General features: G+C 50.9%; 7 protein-coding genes across 7 annotated transcripts; 4 read left to right on the top strand and 3 right to left on the bottom strand.

The window, feature by feature from the left end:
• Positions 1–312: 312 nt before the first annotated feature.
• Positions 313–2,157, top strand: N7511_009270 (acyl--CoA ligase; the record flags this gene model as incomplete). The annotated part of the gene is made up of 3 exons (XM_057131647.1): positions 313–412; positions 506–1,141; positions 1,205–2,157. The coding sequence occupies 3 exons, from the start codon at positions 313–315 to the stop codon at positions 2,155–2,157; spliced, it is 1,689 nt and encodes a 562-aa protein (XP_056979635.1).
• A 136-nt stretch (positions 2,158–2,293) lies between these two features.
• On the bottom strand, positions 2,294–3,297 carry N7511_009269 (uncharacterized protein; the record flags this gene model as incomplete). The annotated part of the gene is made up of 2 exons (XM_057131646.1): positions 2,294–2,859; positions 3,048–3,297. The coding sequence occupies 2 exons, from the start codon at positions 3,295–3,297 to the stop codon at positions 2,294–2,296; spliced, it is 816 nt and encodes a 271-aa protein (XP_056979634.1).
• A 310-nt stretch (positions 3,298–3,607) lies between these two features.
• On the bottom strand, positions 3,608–4,705 carry N7511_009268 (glycoside hydrolase family 28 protein; the record flags this gene model as incomplete). Its single annotated transcript, XM_057131645.1, has 1 exon — positions 3,608–4,705. The coding sequence occupies one exon, from the start codon at positions 4,703–4,705 to the stop codon at positions 3,608–3,610; it is 1,098 nt and encodes a 365-aa protein (XP_056979633.1).
• A 1,303-nt stretch (positions 4,706–6,008) lies between these two features.
• Positions 6,009–7,756, top strand: N7511_009267 (uncharacterized protein; the record flags this gene model as incomplete). Its single annotated transcript, XM_057131644.1, has 4 exons — positions 6,009–6,301; positions 6,364–6,793; positions 6,848–6,984; positions 7,036–7,756. The coding sequence occupies 4 exons, from the start codon at positions 6,009–6,011 to the stop codon at positions 7,754–7,756; spliced, it is 1,581 nt and encodes a 526-aa protein (XP_056979632.1).
• A 196-nt stretch (positions 7,757–7,952) lies between these two features.
• Positions 7,953–9,127, top strand: N7511_009266 (putative NAD binding Rossmann fold oxidoreductase; the record flags this gene model as incomplete). The annotated part of the gene is made up of 2 exons (XM_057131643.1): positions 7,953–8,279; positions 8,387–9,127. The coding sequence occupies 2 exons, from the start codon at positions 7,953–7,955 to the stop codon at positions 9,125–9,127; spliced, it is 1,068 nt and encodes a 355-aa protein (XP_056979631.1).
• Positions 9,128–9,675: 548 nt separating this feature from the next.
• N7511_009265 (inositol oxygenase) lies at positions 9,676–10,647 on the bottom strand (the record flags this gene model as incomplete). The annotated part of the gene is made up of 1 exon (XM_057131642.1): positions 9,676–10,647. One exon carries the CDS (start codon positions 10,645–10,647, stop codon positions 9,676–9,678), a length of 972 nt encoding a protein of 323 aa, XP_056979630.1.
• A 764-nt stretch (positions 10,648–11,411) lies between these two features.
• Positions 11,412–12,473, top strand: N7511_009264 (putative glycerol dehydrogenase; the record flags this gene model as incomplete). Its single annotated transcript, XM_057131641.1, has 3 exons — positions 11,412–11,772; positions 11,838–12,218; positions 12,274–12,473. The coding sequence occupies 3 exons, from the start codon at positions 11,412–11,414 to the stop codon at positions 12,471–12,473; spliced, it is 942 nt and encodes a 313-aa protein (XP_056979629.1).
• Between the last annotated feature and the right edge of the window lie 1,389 nt (positions 12,474–13,862).

Genomic DNA, 13,862 nt, shown 5'->3' with positions numbered 1-13,862 from the left:
ATATCTCTTTCCCAAGATTGACTTCAAAGAGAAGAATTGAGAAGAAAAGGATAAAATAGAAAGAAAATTCAAGCTGCGAACTAAGTTGAACCGGCCTTCGGGTATTGGTCAAGACCATGAAGGAAACCGAGGCAGTCCACTACCGAGAGACTGCGGAGAAAGTGACATTCTTGCTTTCTTAAGTAGTTGCTTCTGCTGTTTCTAACCCATTCACCTTTCTCTCTCTATACATCTCCCTCTACACGTGTTTCCCGGCTTGCCGATTCTTTTGAGCCTCCTCTTTCTCCGGATCGGTATTTTACCCTCCGCAATATGCCAATCTCGTCAAATTACCCTCCAGTGGACATCCCAGATCTGGACCTCTGGACATTCCTGTTTGAGCGCAAGGATAGGCCATATCCAGATAATAAGGGTACGTGACTTCGAGATTCTCCGCGCATAAATTATATCTCGGGGGGTTTTTTTCTTTCTTTCTTGTATAGATGAGGTTAACACCATGTTCCAGTCCTTTACCAAGATGCCGACACCCAGCGACACTATACCTACAAAGCCCTCAGAGATGCCTCTCTAGATTTCGGCAAGGGCCTAAAAGCCCTTTTCGACTGGCGCAAAGGCGACGTACTAGCCCTCTTCACCCCAAACACAATCGACACCCCCGTGCTGATGTGGGGAACACTCTGGGCAGGCGGGATCATCTCACCCGCAAACCCAGCCTACACGGTCGATGAGCTGGCGTTCCAGCTCAAGAACTCTGGCGCCAAGGCCGTGGCTACACACGCCTCTGTGCTATCTGTGGCGCTTGAAGCAGCGAAGAAAGTCGGCATCGATGCGGAGAATGTCTTCCTTGTCGGTGATGAGCGGGATCCCAGTGCCCGTGTGAAGCATTTCACGTCTGTGCGCAATATCTCTGGCGCTACTCGTTATCGGAAGCAGAAGATTGCGCCGGAGAAGGATGTGGCGTTTTTGGTTTATTCTTCGGGGACGACGGGTGTGCCTAAGGGTGTTATGTTGTCTCATCGGAATATCGTGGCCAATATTTTGCAGCAGTATGTAGGTGAAGGGCAAAAGTTGAATTGGGATGGTGGGCATGATGGAAAGGGGGATCGAGTTCTGGCCTTTTTGCCTTTTTATCATATCTATGGTATGTTTCCAAAGTTGGGATTGAACAATCTTGCAATGCAAATCACTGACTTTGTTGTTCCAGGGTTGACCTGCTTGATTACCCAGGCACTTTACAAGGGCTACCATCTCATCGTCATGCAAAAGTTCGAGATCGAGAAGTGGTGCGCTCATGTGCAAAATTACCGCTGCACATTCAGCTACATCGTCCCACCTGTTGTCTTGCTCTTGGGTAAGCACCCAGTTGTAGACAAGTACGACTTATCAAGTATGCGAATGATGAACTCTGGCGCTGCACCACTCACCCAGGAATTGGTTGAAGCTGTGTACTCTCGCATCAAGGTCGGTATCAAGCAAGGCTATGGACTGTCCGAAACTAGTCCGACCACCCACTCCCAGCAGTGGGAGGACTGGCGTGAGGCCATTGGATCTGTTGGACGTCTGATGCCAAACATGGAAGCCAAGTACATGACCATGCCGGAAGATGGGTCTGCGCCAACCGAGGTTCCAGTTGGCAAGGTTGGTGAATTGTACCTGAAGGGGCCCAATGTCTTTTTGGGCTATCACCAGAATCTGGAGGCTACCAGAGGCTGTCTTTCTGAGGATGGTTGGTTCCAGACTGGCGATGTCGGTTACCAGGATTCAAAGGGACACTTCTACATTACCGACCGTGTTAAGGAGCTGATCAAGTACAAGGGCTTCCAGGTTCCCCCTGCTGAGTTGGAGGGTATTCTGGTTGACAATGATGCCATTGACGACGTTGCTGTTATTGGTATTGAGAGTGACGCCCATGGCTCAGAGGTGCCTATGGCTTGTGTGGTGCGTAGCGCGAAGAGCAAGTCTTCTGGCACGACAGAGCAACAGGAAGCAACAAACATCGCCAAGTGGCTGGACAGCAAGGTCGCGCATCACAAGAAGCTGCGCGGCGGTGTGCAATTTGTGGATGAGATCCCCAAGAACCCCAGTGGGAAGATTCTCCGTCGTGTACTGAAGCTGAGGTTCAAGGAATTGGCCAAGGCACCCAAGGCAAAGCTGTAAATAGTTCGATACCCAAAGATTATCTTACAGGACAAAATATCAAACAAATGTACCCTCATGTTCAAATCAACATTCACAATCATCTTCATTTTTTTATTTCCACGATACGTATAAACCCCGAAAGATAACCCCCAAATCACCCAAAGAACCGCTTCACCATGCCCTCAACATCCTCCCCAACGACAGCATCTACCTTCTCCTTAGCAACCCGCTCAACGGCCTCACGAACCCCTTCCTCCCCATTCACAAGATCAATCCACCCCTCAGTATCAGCCCTAGAAAGCAACTCATCCGCAACAATAGCCACATCCTCCCGCGTAACACTGCCTCGTCCCTTGGGCGTAATCCCCAACTCGACCTTCCGCGTAGCAGGTTCCTCAGTAAGCAGCCCCGGCCGCAGATTAATCGCCTGGAAGGCCGCAGCGTTCGGATCACTTTTGCGCCGTGCTGCCAGTGCAGTCATGTACTCGTCCGCCTCCTGCTTGGCTTTGGCGTATGTTGGGAGGACTTCGTTGTTCACGCGCACAATCCCGGCCCATTGGTCATCAGGCATCCAGGTTGGTTGGGTTTTGCGACTGCCTAGGTAGGAGACCATGAGGAATTTCGTGATGCCTTTTGTGGCGAATGAGGCCGTTAGGAAGTGCTTGGCGGCTTCTTGGTCGATGGCTATGGTGCTGTTTGGGCCCCCTTTGCCGCCCGCGCCTGGTGTGGGTTAGCTAGTGTTTCTTTCTTTTCCTTTTTTTTTTACAGATCTCGGGATGGGTTGGGGGGCTCTTGATTTCATCGGGCGGTTGGGTTATGGGGAGCTGTGGAATGTGTTGTGGAAGCTGTTGTGGAAGCTCCAGTCTTGGATGGATGTGGTGAGGGGTTGAAATCCTTCTTGAACATACCCGCCGACCAGACCACATAGTCTGGTGTCACGGTATCGATGATCTTCTGTGCATCGGCTGGGCTCTTGACATCTTCCAGGCTGGAGATGAGTACGTTTAATTTGCCCTTAAGACCCTTGCCCAAGGCTAGAATCTCGCTTTCGTGGTCTGGGTTGCGAACCACGCTGGTTACGTTCCAGGCGCGCTTGAGCAGCAGCGGGGTTAGGTGCAGGGCAACTTTGCCGTGGCCGCCGAGAAGAAGGACTTGCATTTTGAGTGGTGTTACTGAAAGATCTGGGCAATAGGGAAGCTTAAGTAGGAAAAGAAGTCTCCGAAGCGAAAGTGTTGATTGTTAATCGCGGGGATGTCGTCATCGAACCCAATCGGATTTAGGGTTGAAAAGGTTAACTACCTCACGGATGTTTCGATCTACAATTCTCGGGTGAAAGCCATAATATATTGATTAAGACCTCTCAAGTCTATGTATATAAAGTTAAATGGCACTCGGGATTTCCCCCAGATCTAAGCTACTGCACACTTGACTCATCGCAGACAGATCTAGAGCTCAAGCCAGCAGTGATTTAGCAAGAAGCACCGGAAGGCACGTTCTTGCACTTGCTGCTGGTCTTACCGCCAGAGACCTTGTTGCCGGACCAGGTCCAGTCAGAGCAGCTGCCGTCACCGCAGAGAATGTAAACATCGGTACCGGAGCTCTTGACGGAGCCAGTGACCTTCTCGACAGTCAGACCAGTGATGGGAACACCGGTGGAGGGCTTTCCAGTGGGGCTGCCGTTCTCGTAGTCCTGCTCAATGACAATGCCGTACTTGGCAATGTTGGACAGCTGGATGTTGGAGAAGGTCACGTCCTTGACCTCACCGGTGGCCTTGTAAATGGTCTTGACGCGGATACCGTTGTCGGAGTTGGTGACAGTGGAATCAGAGATGGTGACGTTGCTGACGGTGTTGTCGTCACGGCCGCCGATAGAGCCGATGGAGATACCGTGGCCACCGGAGCAGGTGCCGCCGGTGAAGATGATGTTCTCGCCAGAGTTGATGGCAAGGCAGTCGTCCTGGTTCTTGATGTTGGCGTTGCTGATGGTGATGTAGGTGGACTCGCCGACATCGAAGGCATCAGTGTTGTGGCCACCGTTGGAGTCACCGTCGGAGTTGTCGATGGTGATGTGGTCGAGGACGAGGTTGTCGGCCTGGACACTGAAGCCCTGGACGGGGGTGTTCTTGACGTTCAGGCCGGTGATGGTCGAGTCAGTGAGCTTGTGGGCGTAGAAGAACTTGGGCTTCTTCTTGCCGCCGTTGGTTCCCTTGCCGTCCCACCACTTGGCTCCGTTGCCGTTGATAACGTGGCCATCCTCTCCGGAGACCTCAATGTTGGTACCGGCCACACGGATGAGAGGACCCTTCCACTCCTTGTATCCGAAGGTGGTCTCGCCCTGGAAGATGACTTTTGTGCCATCCTTCAGGTGGGAGAGATCCAGGGTCTCACCAGCAGGAACAGCGATGTTGTTGAGGTAGATGGTGGAGCAGGACTTCTGGCCAGACTTGGCGTCGGCAGCAGAAGTGAAGGTGCAGGTCTTGGAGGACCGCTCAGCAAGCTCGGCAGCAGGGGCAGCAGAGACGGCAGCAGCGCCGAGTGCCAGCATGGAAAGGAATGAGGTACGCATTTTGAAGAATGTCCGATCAACAGACAAAGTAAAAAGAGTGAATGTGTTCGGGGCTAGCCCAGTTGAAAGCAATAAACAGGATATAAGAAAAAAGAATGACTTGATGGAGGAATATGATCGACTGGATTGGACTTGATATTTAAACCCTCGATGCAGCCTCACTTCTGAGCCCCTGCGCTAGCCATGAAACCCCTCCAGGTACGCCTACCGCAGCACCGTGTCGGTCTCTCTCCGTAGGGGTTCCATAGAACTATGCCTATCAAGAGCCAGTCTCACATCCGGAGACCCTAGTCTAGCCATTATATTAATCTGGGTGTGTTAGGGCTATCTGTAACGGGTAATCCTCCGAAAGCATCCACACTCCCAGGGTCTGGCCTATGAACCCAACTAGAATCCATATCGGTAGAAAATCGGCTAAAATATGATGCCGAGACCAGCTACCGTTTCATACATTGGCACGAACTACTCATTGTCCAATAGGGATGGACAGTCATTGATAGTTGCAGAGCTGTTATCCACACCGTTGAACGCTATGTGGAGCTGCCTCGAGCTTGTGTTTCATACTGATCCTCTTGCACCACTGGTTTCTGTATATCCCGGCAATTGTAGTCATCCCAAAGTATTTTGTGGCGCTGAAACCTCTCCACTTTGGCAATCCGTGCAGGACCCTCACCTGGCGTTTTTCATTGATTGATGCTCCACGATGCTTACTGCTGACTGTTCAATTTTGATTAACAACCAAGTTGGCCGGATACGTCGGAGAAGATTCACTATAGAGACCTTGGCTCTTGGACTTTTGTCATGAATCAGGAGGTATCGGTGTAGTCCAGACCGTGTTCATGCTCCACGAGCTCACGATATATATTGAAGGTACTCATACGTGGGAGCCATTGTATACTATATATTTCATATTAAGGAGTCTGTCAAGAGGACGAGCCACTTGCAAGCCACAACGCCGGCAGTTGGACCACCTACGTAGAGGTCGTTGGAATCACATAAATTACTCCTTGTAGCTTATTTGGAGGGCAAGGGACCTAATGGCCAATTTCTGCCTCAGGCCTCACATCTCGAATCATACCATGTAGAAAACACAGTTAACTTAGCTTCAGCGAACTGACCATAACCTCCATAATGATATAGTTAATTCAGTTAGCACTATACAAACACTACTTACATCACACACACACACTTCCTTAACTCAACACTTCACATTCCATGGGCTCAGAATTGCCGAGGTCCGCTTCTCCGCCCCAAACCCCTTCTCATCTCCCTGCTTCAGACTCACTTGAGGACAATACACATCATGTCTGTAGACCCTCCCCCTGGGGATGCGCTGGACCTCCCTCCACCGGCACTACGCGATGTTCTCCGCATATGTCTCACCGCTAAGGAGTACCGCGTCCTCCACGCAACAGCGAAGCGAGTCCCATCCCTCCAAAACAAGCTCACTGAGCCGTCGAGATACGATGCGATCGCTCGTCCCCGAAACCGACACAGCGAAGCTGCTGTTCGCGCCTCACTGCGTGTCCTGGTCGGGTCTGGAATCGCGATGAAGTTGGGCGGGCTGCTTATCGGTCGTTTCACTGGCGCTCCACAGTATGACCCAACTATACCCCAAGACTCGATAGCAAAAGTTCGCAGACTAATTAATGCCATAGGAAGAAGGACCGCACTCCGCTTCTTCGCTCGCCGAAGTTCCGTCTCTCCATTTCCCTCTCCCTCCTCCTACTCCTTCATCGTCTCCTATACCGCTTCTTCGTTCGACTGCGCGCCAACCTCCGCACGGACGATGCGCAGCCTTTCAGAGAGCGAAACCCGCGCATTTCGCGTGCCTTGACTTCGCGCTATGCGCCAGCTATTGGCGCCAGTGTTGCTGGTTTCGCCTTGGGGATCTGCCCACAGGACCAGTTGCGTCTGTCGGCGGCGATTTACTCGAGTACTCGCTGCTTGGAGTTCTTGTTCAATGCGTTGGACTCCAAAGGCTGGCTAGACAAGCGCCCGTGGTGGTTTGGTAGTTGGTTGTTGATGCCTGTGTCATTTGCGCAGCTCTTCCATGCCTTTATCTTTGACCGGGAGACTACACCCAAGGTTCGTGGTCGGAAACCGTGATATTGTGTTTCGATCGCTCATATGATTTCTTAGTGGTTTGGAAATGTTATTCTCAGGCTCTCCCCGAGCTACATCCAGGCTCGACCTGACGCGCTCCCAAGTGACGTCGCATGGCCTGAGAAGGAGGAGATTGTGAACTCAATCGCATCTATTGCTGATCTCCGCTGGCCGTAAGTCTGTCTCACACATAGGAGGACATTGAGGTTGCTAATCTGGATTAGGGCGTTCGTGTCTCCTATTCTACACCCTGGAGACCCCAACACTTTGCCCTTGTCAGTGTCGTCCATCTCCCCCATCACTGGTCCAGCCCACCCTGCGATCTCAAACCTATCATGCGCTCTCTTACACCCGAACCTCCCGAACTGCGGCACAGCGTTCCTGCATCACATCCTTCTCTCTGTGCCGCTCCTCGCCCGGTTCCTAACAACTATTACCCTGGCTCTCTCAATCCCCAAACTCAAGACCATCCTATCCCAGCCAATGGCTTCCCTCAACAGCATGTCGAAGCGTATCATTAAGATGACAGCTATCCTCTCTGTTGCCATTGGATCCGCCTGGGGCAGTGTCTGTCTCCTCAACAGTAAACTCCCCCGCTCTACGCTCCCTACCAAGCGCTTTTTCCTTAGCGGAGCACTGGGCGGTCTCCCCTTCCTGTTCCTGGGCAACAGCCGTAGCACATTCCTTTATTTCTTCCGCGCCGCCATTGATTCAGCGTACAAGACTGGCGTCAAGCGCGGATTGTGGAAGGGCCGAAGAGGCGGTGAGTTGCTGCTCTTTGTTCTGTCCTGGGCGATGATGGGCTCCATCCTCGAAGCCAACCCGGCAGCCGTGCGGGGCGGTGGTGTGCGCAAGGGTCTTTCCTGGATGAGAGGCGATGGCTACACCGACCCCGTTGAGGTGGCCGCGAAACGTAAAGCCCGTCGGGACTCGAGGGCAGAGTAGGATGTCTGTCGGATGTCTGTCGGGTGTCTGTCGCATATAATCATTGGGTTTGGGCTGGAACTCACTTTCCGACGCGGAGAACATTCGGAGACTGGCCTCCGCATTGACTCGGGATCGATTTTCTCCAAATCTATATAAGCGCTCGGTTTTGTTCATAGTGATTCTCTAATTCATTTCATTTCCTCATTTCTATATAATGTCTGCTCAAAGATTGAAAATTGGCTGTGCCGGTCTTGGCCGTATGGGCAAGCGCCATGCCCTAAACTTCCTCGAACGCACTCCTCGAGCTGAGCTCGTCGCAGCCAGTTCTCCAGATCCCGTGGAGCTCGAATGGGCCAAAACTCATCTCGAGCCCTTTGGTGTTCGCCTGTACCAGAACTACGATGACATGCTCAAGCATGAGGGCCTGGCCGCCGTGGTGGTTGCCTCAGCCACTGCCGTACACGCCGAACAGGCCCTGAAGGCGATCGCAGCGGACAAGCATGTTCTATGCGAGAAGCCCATTTCCACCAGCGTAGAAGTTGTACGTCAATTGTCTCTTTTCTCTCATTGCACCCACTCGATCTATACACACATCCCGTACCCCACCCAAAATACCTGATAACACAACTAACATCTCCCTCCAAATAGTCCCAATCCGTCCTCGACGCAGCAGTCAAAAAGCCGCACCTGAAAGTAATGTGCGGCTTCTCCAGACGCTTCGACAAATCCTACCGCGACGCCTACGCCAAGATGCAAGCCGGCATAATCGGCACGCCCTCCGTCCTCCGCAGCCAAACCTGCGACAAACTAGACCCAAGCGGCTTCTTCGTCGCTTATGCCGAGTTCAGCGGTGGCATCTTCGTTGACTGCTCCATCCACGACATAGACCTCACCCTCTGGTTCTTCGGCAAAGACAGCAAAATCAAATCCGTCTCCGCAGTCGGCATCACCGCCGTCGAGCCAGACCTGCGCAAACACAATGACCGCGATAATGCAGTGGGTCTGGTTGAGTTCTATGATGGGCGCATTGCCTTCTTTTACGCGTCTCGTATGATGGCCGCTGGCCAGGAGGATGTGACGGAGATTATTGGGACCAAGGGCAAGTTGGCGGTTAATACGCAGCCGGCCATGAATCATGTTAATGTTTATGATGGGAGTGGTATTCGTCGTGAGATTCCGCAGACTTATTATGATCGCTTTGAGTATGCTTTTGTTGCTGAGGCTCAGGAGTTTTCCGCGTCGTGTTTGGATGATTCGCCGGTTCCTGTTGATTTGGGTTCTGCAGTTACTGCTGTCAGGATTGGGGCTGCTTTGCAGGAGTCGCTTATTACTCAGAAGAAGATTTTCTTTGATGAGAACGGAGAGAGGTGTGAGCTTGCCCGTCTGTGAGTTATGGGGGCTTCTGCAGATGGTTTGCTTTCTTAGTTGAAAATGAAATCTTTTCAAAAACCGCTATTGTGCGTAGTTGGCTTAATTGGAGTATGTTTATTATAAATTAAATTGGTATCATTCTGTCAAGCCTACGTGGATGGAGACTATAAGGTAATCATTAGAAGGCAAACGATGAGGGCGCAAGGGACCAAAAAGGCTTGAGAAAGTGAAACACGTTTTTAATGGCAAGAAGAGAAATTACTATCCGGTATTGATCGGGATTCGAAAGAACGTTGAATATTAAATAGAAGACAGAAATGAAGAACATATTGAAGATGAGACTCAACTTTGGAATAATTACTGTACACCCCAAATAAGAGGCTAAAATTACACTTGATGGTCTCTTATGAAGAAAAGAATATTGCCTGAAAAGAATGACAAAATGGATTTCTAAAAACCAACGCTTATTTCATGTCGTGATAGTATGTACCAAAAGGTAAACAGGGGAATCTCATAATAAACAAAAAAAGGGTACAACAAATGAGCATCTAGCCGTAGCCTCGAATCTACCACTTGAGAACCTTGGTGGGGAAGTACTCATTGATGAGCTCCATGTAGTAGGGCTTCAGCTCCTCGACACTGGGAATACCATCGCTCTTGCTGTACAAGTCATAAGGGTTGAAAGCCTTAACAGCACGAAGCATATCACGGTCATGGTCATCCATCAGCTCGTGGTATGCGCCAGCGCTATGCCAGGGGTAGAACGAGTGATAGCGGATCATGGCAAGCGCCTCGGCGGGGAGGGTGGACTGCTCCTTGGTGATGTGGTAGAGGTACTCATCGTGACCCCAAGAGAGCATGACTTTGTCAAGACCGCAGCCGGGGGTGTAAATTCCGAACTTGGTGTCGTAGATCGGGTGTTCAAAGTCCTCGTTGCCCTTGAATGACTCGCGGCCGTAGATGATTTTCTCGTCGAAGCCGCAGCCGACGGGGAAAGTATCGCCGACGACATCCCATTGGCCATCGGCGTCGAAGAAGAAGAGGAGCTTGCCCAGGTCGTGGATCAGTCCGGTCAGCTGCATCCAGCGGGGCTTGCCGTCACGGCGGATAGCCTCGGCAGATTGGAGCAGGTGCTCGATCTGGGAGAGGCTGGTGTCGGGGTCGGACTCGTCGATCAGAGTGTTGAGCTTCTCCATGGCTTCCCAGACGGTCATCTCTGCGCGGGTCTTGCTGTGGAAAGCGTGACGGGCACGCAGGTTGTAGGCCACTGTCTGCTTGGTGTGCTGCTCCTGATAGAAGTTTTTGACGCGATCGCAGGCGTCCTCGTACTGGCGGAAGTTGGTCTTGTCCTTCTCCTTGTCAAACTCGGACGCTTCGTACAGATCTTTCTCTTCAGCGATTTTCTTCTCGGCCTCACGCTTCCGGGTGTCCTTGAGGACATTAACCTCATCGATGGCATCGGAGAGGTCCTCGAGAGCCTGGCCATCCCGCTTGTTGAAGACGGGGGAAGCCTGCGGTGAAACGGCGACGGGTGCCATTGTGAAAAATGTACAACGAAGCTGATGTGCTTCTATTCAGACAATAATGATAATATCTTTGTCAAATGAGATTGCGAGGATTGCTAATCCAAATGTCTTGCAGGAGTGTAGAATAGGATTTCCTCACCCCGGATAGTAGACGTATATATAGGAATCGAAAACTAGGCACGGGGAAAGATGCCAGGCTAGGATATCGCGTCTAGAATTCCGATCTTCAAAGTTGTGCGCCGAAGTATTTCCCCAGAAAACCCCATGATGCGCCGCCTTAAACGAGTGTACTGGGAAACATCACGGATTCTGGCTTCCGCGCCGATGAAGATCTGACCTGAGCAGCTCCTTTCGAGCTCTGATTGGCTGCCACCAACCAATCCAGCTAAAAAAGTGGGCGCTGATGTCAAGCGGAGTAAACGTCGAAGAAATCGAAGCCATTGAGGAAGCCAGTTTCCGTGCTGAGTCATCCGTCTTTTGGTCTGGGAAGTATAACTGCCCAGAGGATGTTTGGGAGGTTGGAGGGTTGGAGTTTTGGAGAGCCGACTGAGTTACCGACATTCCAACCCATCTTGATGTCAGAATGAAGAGCTGAATTCCACCGAATTCCATCTTCACGCAGTCCCGCGGTGATTGATGGAAAAACCCCGACGCGGGGGTGAAGGGCCCCGCGTGGGGGGATTCGGGGTGTCTTTGGAACGAGTCCCTCATTTACTTTCGAATTGAACTGGAAATTCTTCTTCTGTAAATAATCTCCTGTCTGTAAATTCTACACCATGGCTGCCTGCGATACTCGTTTCAAGCTCAACACCGGCGCAGAGATCCCTGCTCTAGGCCTGGGAACATGGCAATCCCAGCCCGGCGAAGTCGCGCGCGCTGTTGCCCACGCTATCAAGGTTGGATACCGTCACATTGACGCTGCTCTGTGCTACGGCAATGAGAACGAGGTTGGCCAGGGTATCAAGGAGGCCATTGACTCCGGCATCGTCAAGCGTGAGGACCTGTTCGTGACCACCAAGCTGTGGTGCTCGTTCCACGCTCGCGTCGAGGAGGGTCTCCAGCAGAGTCTGTCTGATCTTGGACTCGAATATGTTGACCTCTACCTCATGCACTGGCCCCTGGCTATGAACCCTAAGGGTGAGTTGAGCCCACCGAGTCTGACTGCAAAGTTAGATCGAATGAACTAACAGGTTCCCCCACAGGCAACCACAACATCTTCCCCAAGCTCCCTGATGGATCGCGGGATATTGTCCACTCTCACTCTCACGTAACCACCTGGAAGAGCATGGAGAAACTCGTCGGCACCGGCAAGGTCAAGGCCATTGGAGTTTCCAACCACAGTGTCCCGTACCTAGAGAAGCTCCTCCCCGAGGCCACCATTGTCCCCGCTGTCAACCAGATTGAGAACCACCCCTCTCTGCCCCAGCAGGAGATTGTCGACTTCTGCAAGCAGAAGGGTATCCACATCACGGCTTACAGCCCTCTCGGCAGCACTGGCAGCCCCCTGTTCACTGCCGAGCCCATCGTTTCCGTCGCCAACAAGCGTGGTGTTACCCCCGCCACTGTTTTGCTCAGCTGGCACAGTAAGTCACCATCCACCCCTAATCACCATTAACATAAAGACTAACAAATTTCCAGTTGCCCGTGGCTCCTCCGTTCTGGCCAAGTCCGTCACCCCAGCCCGCATCGAAGCCAACCGCGCCGATCTGATCCACCTCGACGCCGAGGATCTGGCTACGATTCAGAAGTACAGTGACCAGCTCAAGGCTGAGAACAAGTTCCAGCGCTTCGTCTTCCCTCCTTTCGGTGTGAACTTTGGTTTCCCCGATAAGCAGTAAATGGGAGCTTGTACATGATTGCAGCGTTGGTTGATAAAGCCTTTGTTGTATGTATAGAGGTTGGATCAGTGCTTTTGTTTTTGCTACGATAGATACCAGGAAAATTTATGATTTCATGAATATCACGTTTGCTCTTGTATTGTATTGTAGTTGATGATGGCATATTAATTCATAGATGGACTGAAGATATGGTTGGTTGGAGCAATATTGTATATGGTATGATGAAGACGGACTTAGGGTGGCCAGACAAGCAATTAGTATTTGACAACTCGACTCTGATCTATCATGCTTGCTAGTATAGCAAGAATAAATTGAGAGGGATTTACGGAGCCAAGGTGGAAACAAACACAGGTTCGGGGTAATTGCCCCCGGGGCGGGGGGAATTGGTGCATGGGCAGATTACTTATACGGTATAATGTTTACCCGGGGAGGTCTGACTTCCGGTGCTGGCGCCCTTAGGGTTTTGGGGTTCGGGTTGAGGTTCGACGCCCTAACGTTAATTCTGGTTTGTTTCAGCATCGATAAGGTACCTGGGGTTGACTTAACGCTTGTCCAGAAAGTGTGCATGAATTTTCTACAGTAGAGTAAGGGTACTTGCTATTCGCGTCCTTGACCACTTGTCCACAATTTTGAGGGTGTTACACGTTGATCTACTTACTCATATCCAAGATGGTGCATTTACTTCTCGGTATGTTCATGGCTAGTTTATGAATTCTCGCTTCAGGATGAAGAGGGTATCACCTAGATATGCCAACACATGATGCCTAGAACTCGACTACTATTATCGTACTTAAGATTAAAGCAGTTGTAGAAATGCGATCTAATGTTGACATAGTGTGACATAGCAAGCCTTTGATAACGGGGTGTATACATGGATTGCAATGAATTCACCTCAAAATGATAGTGCATTCTACGCATTCTTTGCATACTATACTATTGCTGCGGTCAGTATTCTAAAATTAATGTCTTTTATACTACAAGTTTGCGTGTTTCTGACACAGTCAAAGAGTAGCATATTTTGTTTGTACAGATTTCACATCTGCATCTGTCCTTCAACACAGCTTCCTACCAAAAATGTAGTCTTCAAACTGTTTGCCTCTACCTCCACTTATATAGACTCTTCAATATCTAGGATTTACGTTGAAATAAGGGCATTTGTTTTTTATTTTTTATTTTGTTTTTTTTTTTCTTAACATACATCAAGTCGGCCCCCAGTCACCTCACCACCCAGATGGGAGTTAGGTAGGAGATGACCAGGGACCGACACACACAGACAGGAATTTTTATTGAAGAAAAAGAGGCCCCCACCGGCCTCCACTCCCACCACCAACGGCACCTCCCTACCACCACCTACCAGCTAACTTAGCCAGTAAGCGCCCTCCGACGCGA

Source organism: Penicillium nucicola (genome assembly GCF_028828085.1).
Source record: "Penicillium nucicola strain IBT 29836 chromosome Unknown utg000010l, whole genome shotgun sequence".
NCBI classification, from domain to species: Eukaryota; Fungi; Ascomycota; class Eurotiomycetes; order Eurotiales; family Aspergillaceae; genus Penicillium; species Penicillium nucicola.
This window is presented reverse-complemented; position numbering and strand designations above follow the sequence as displayed.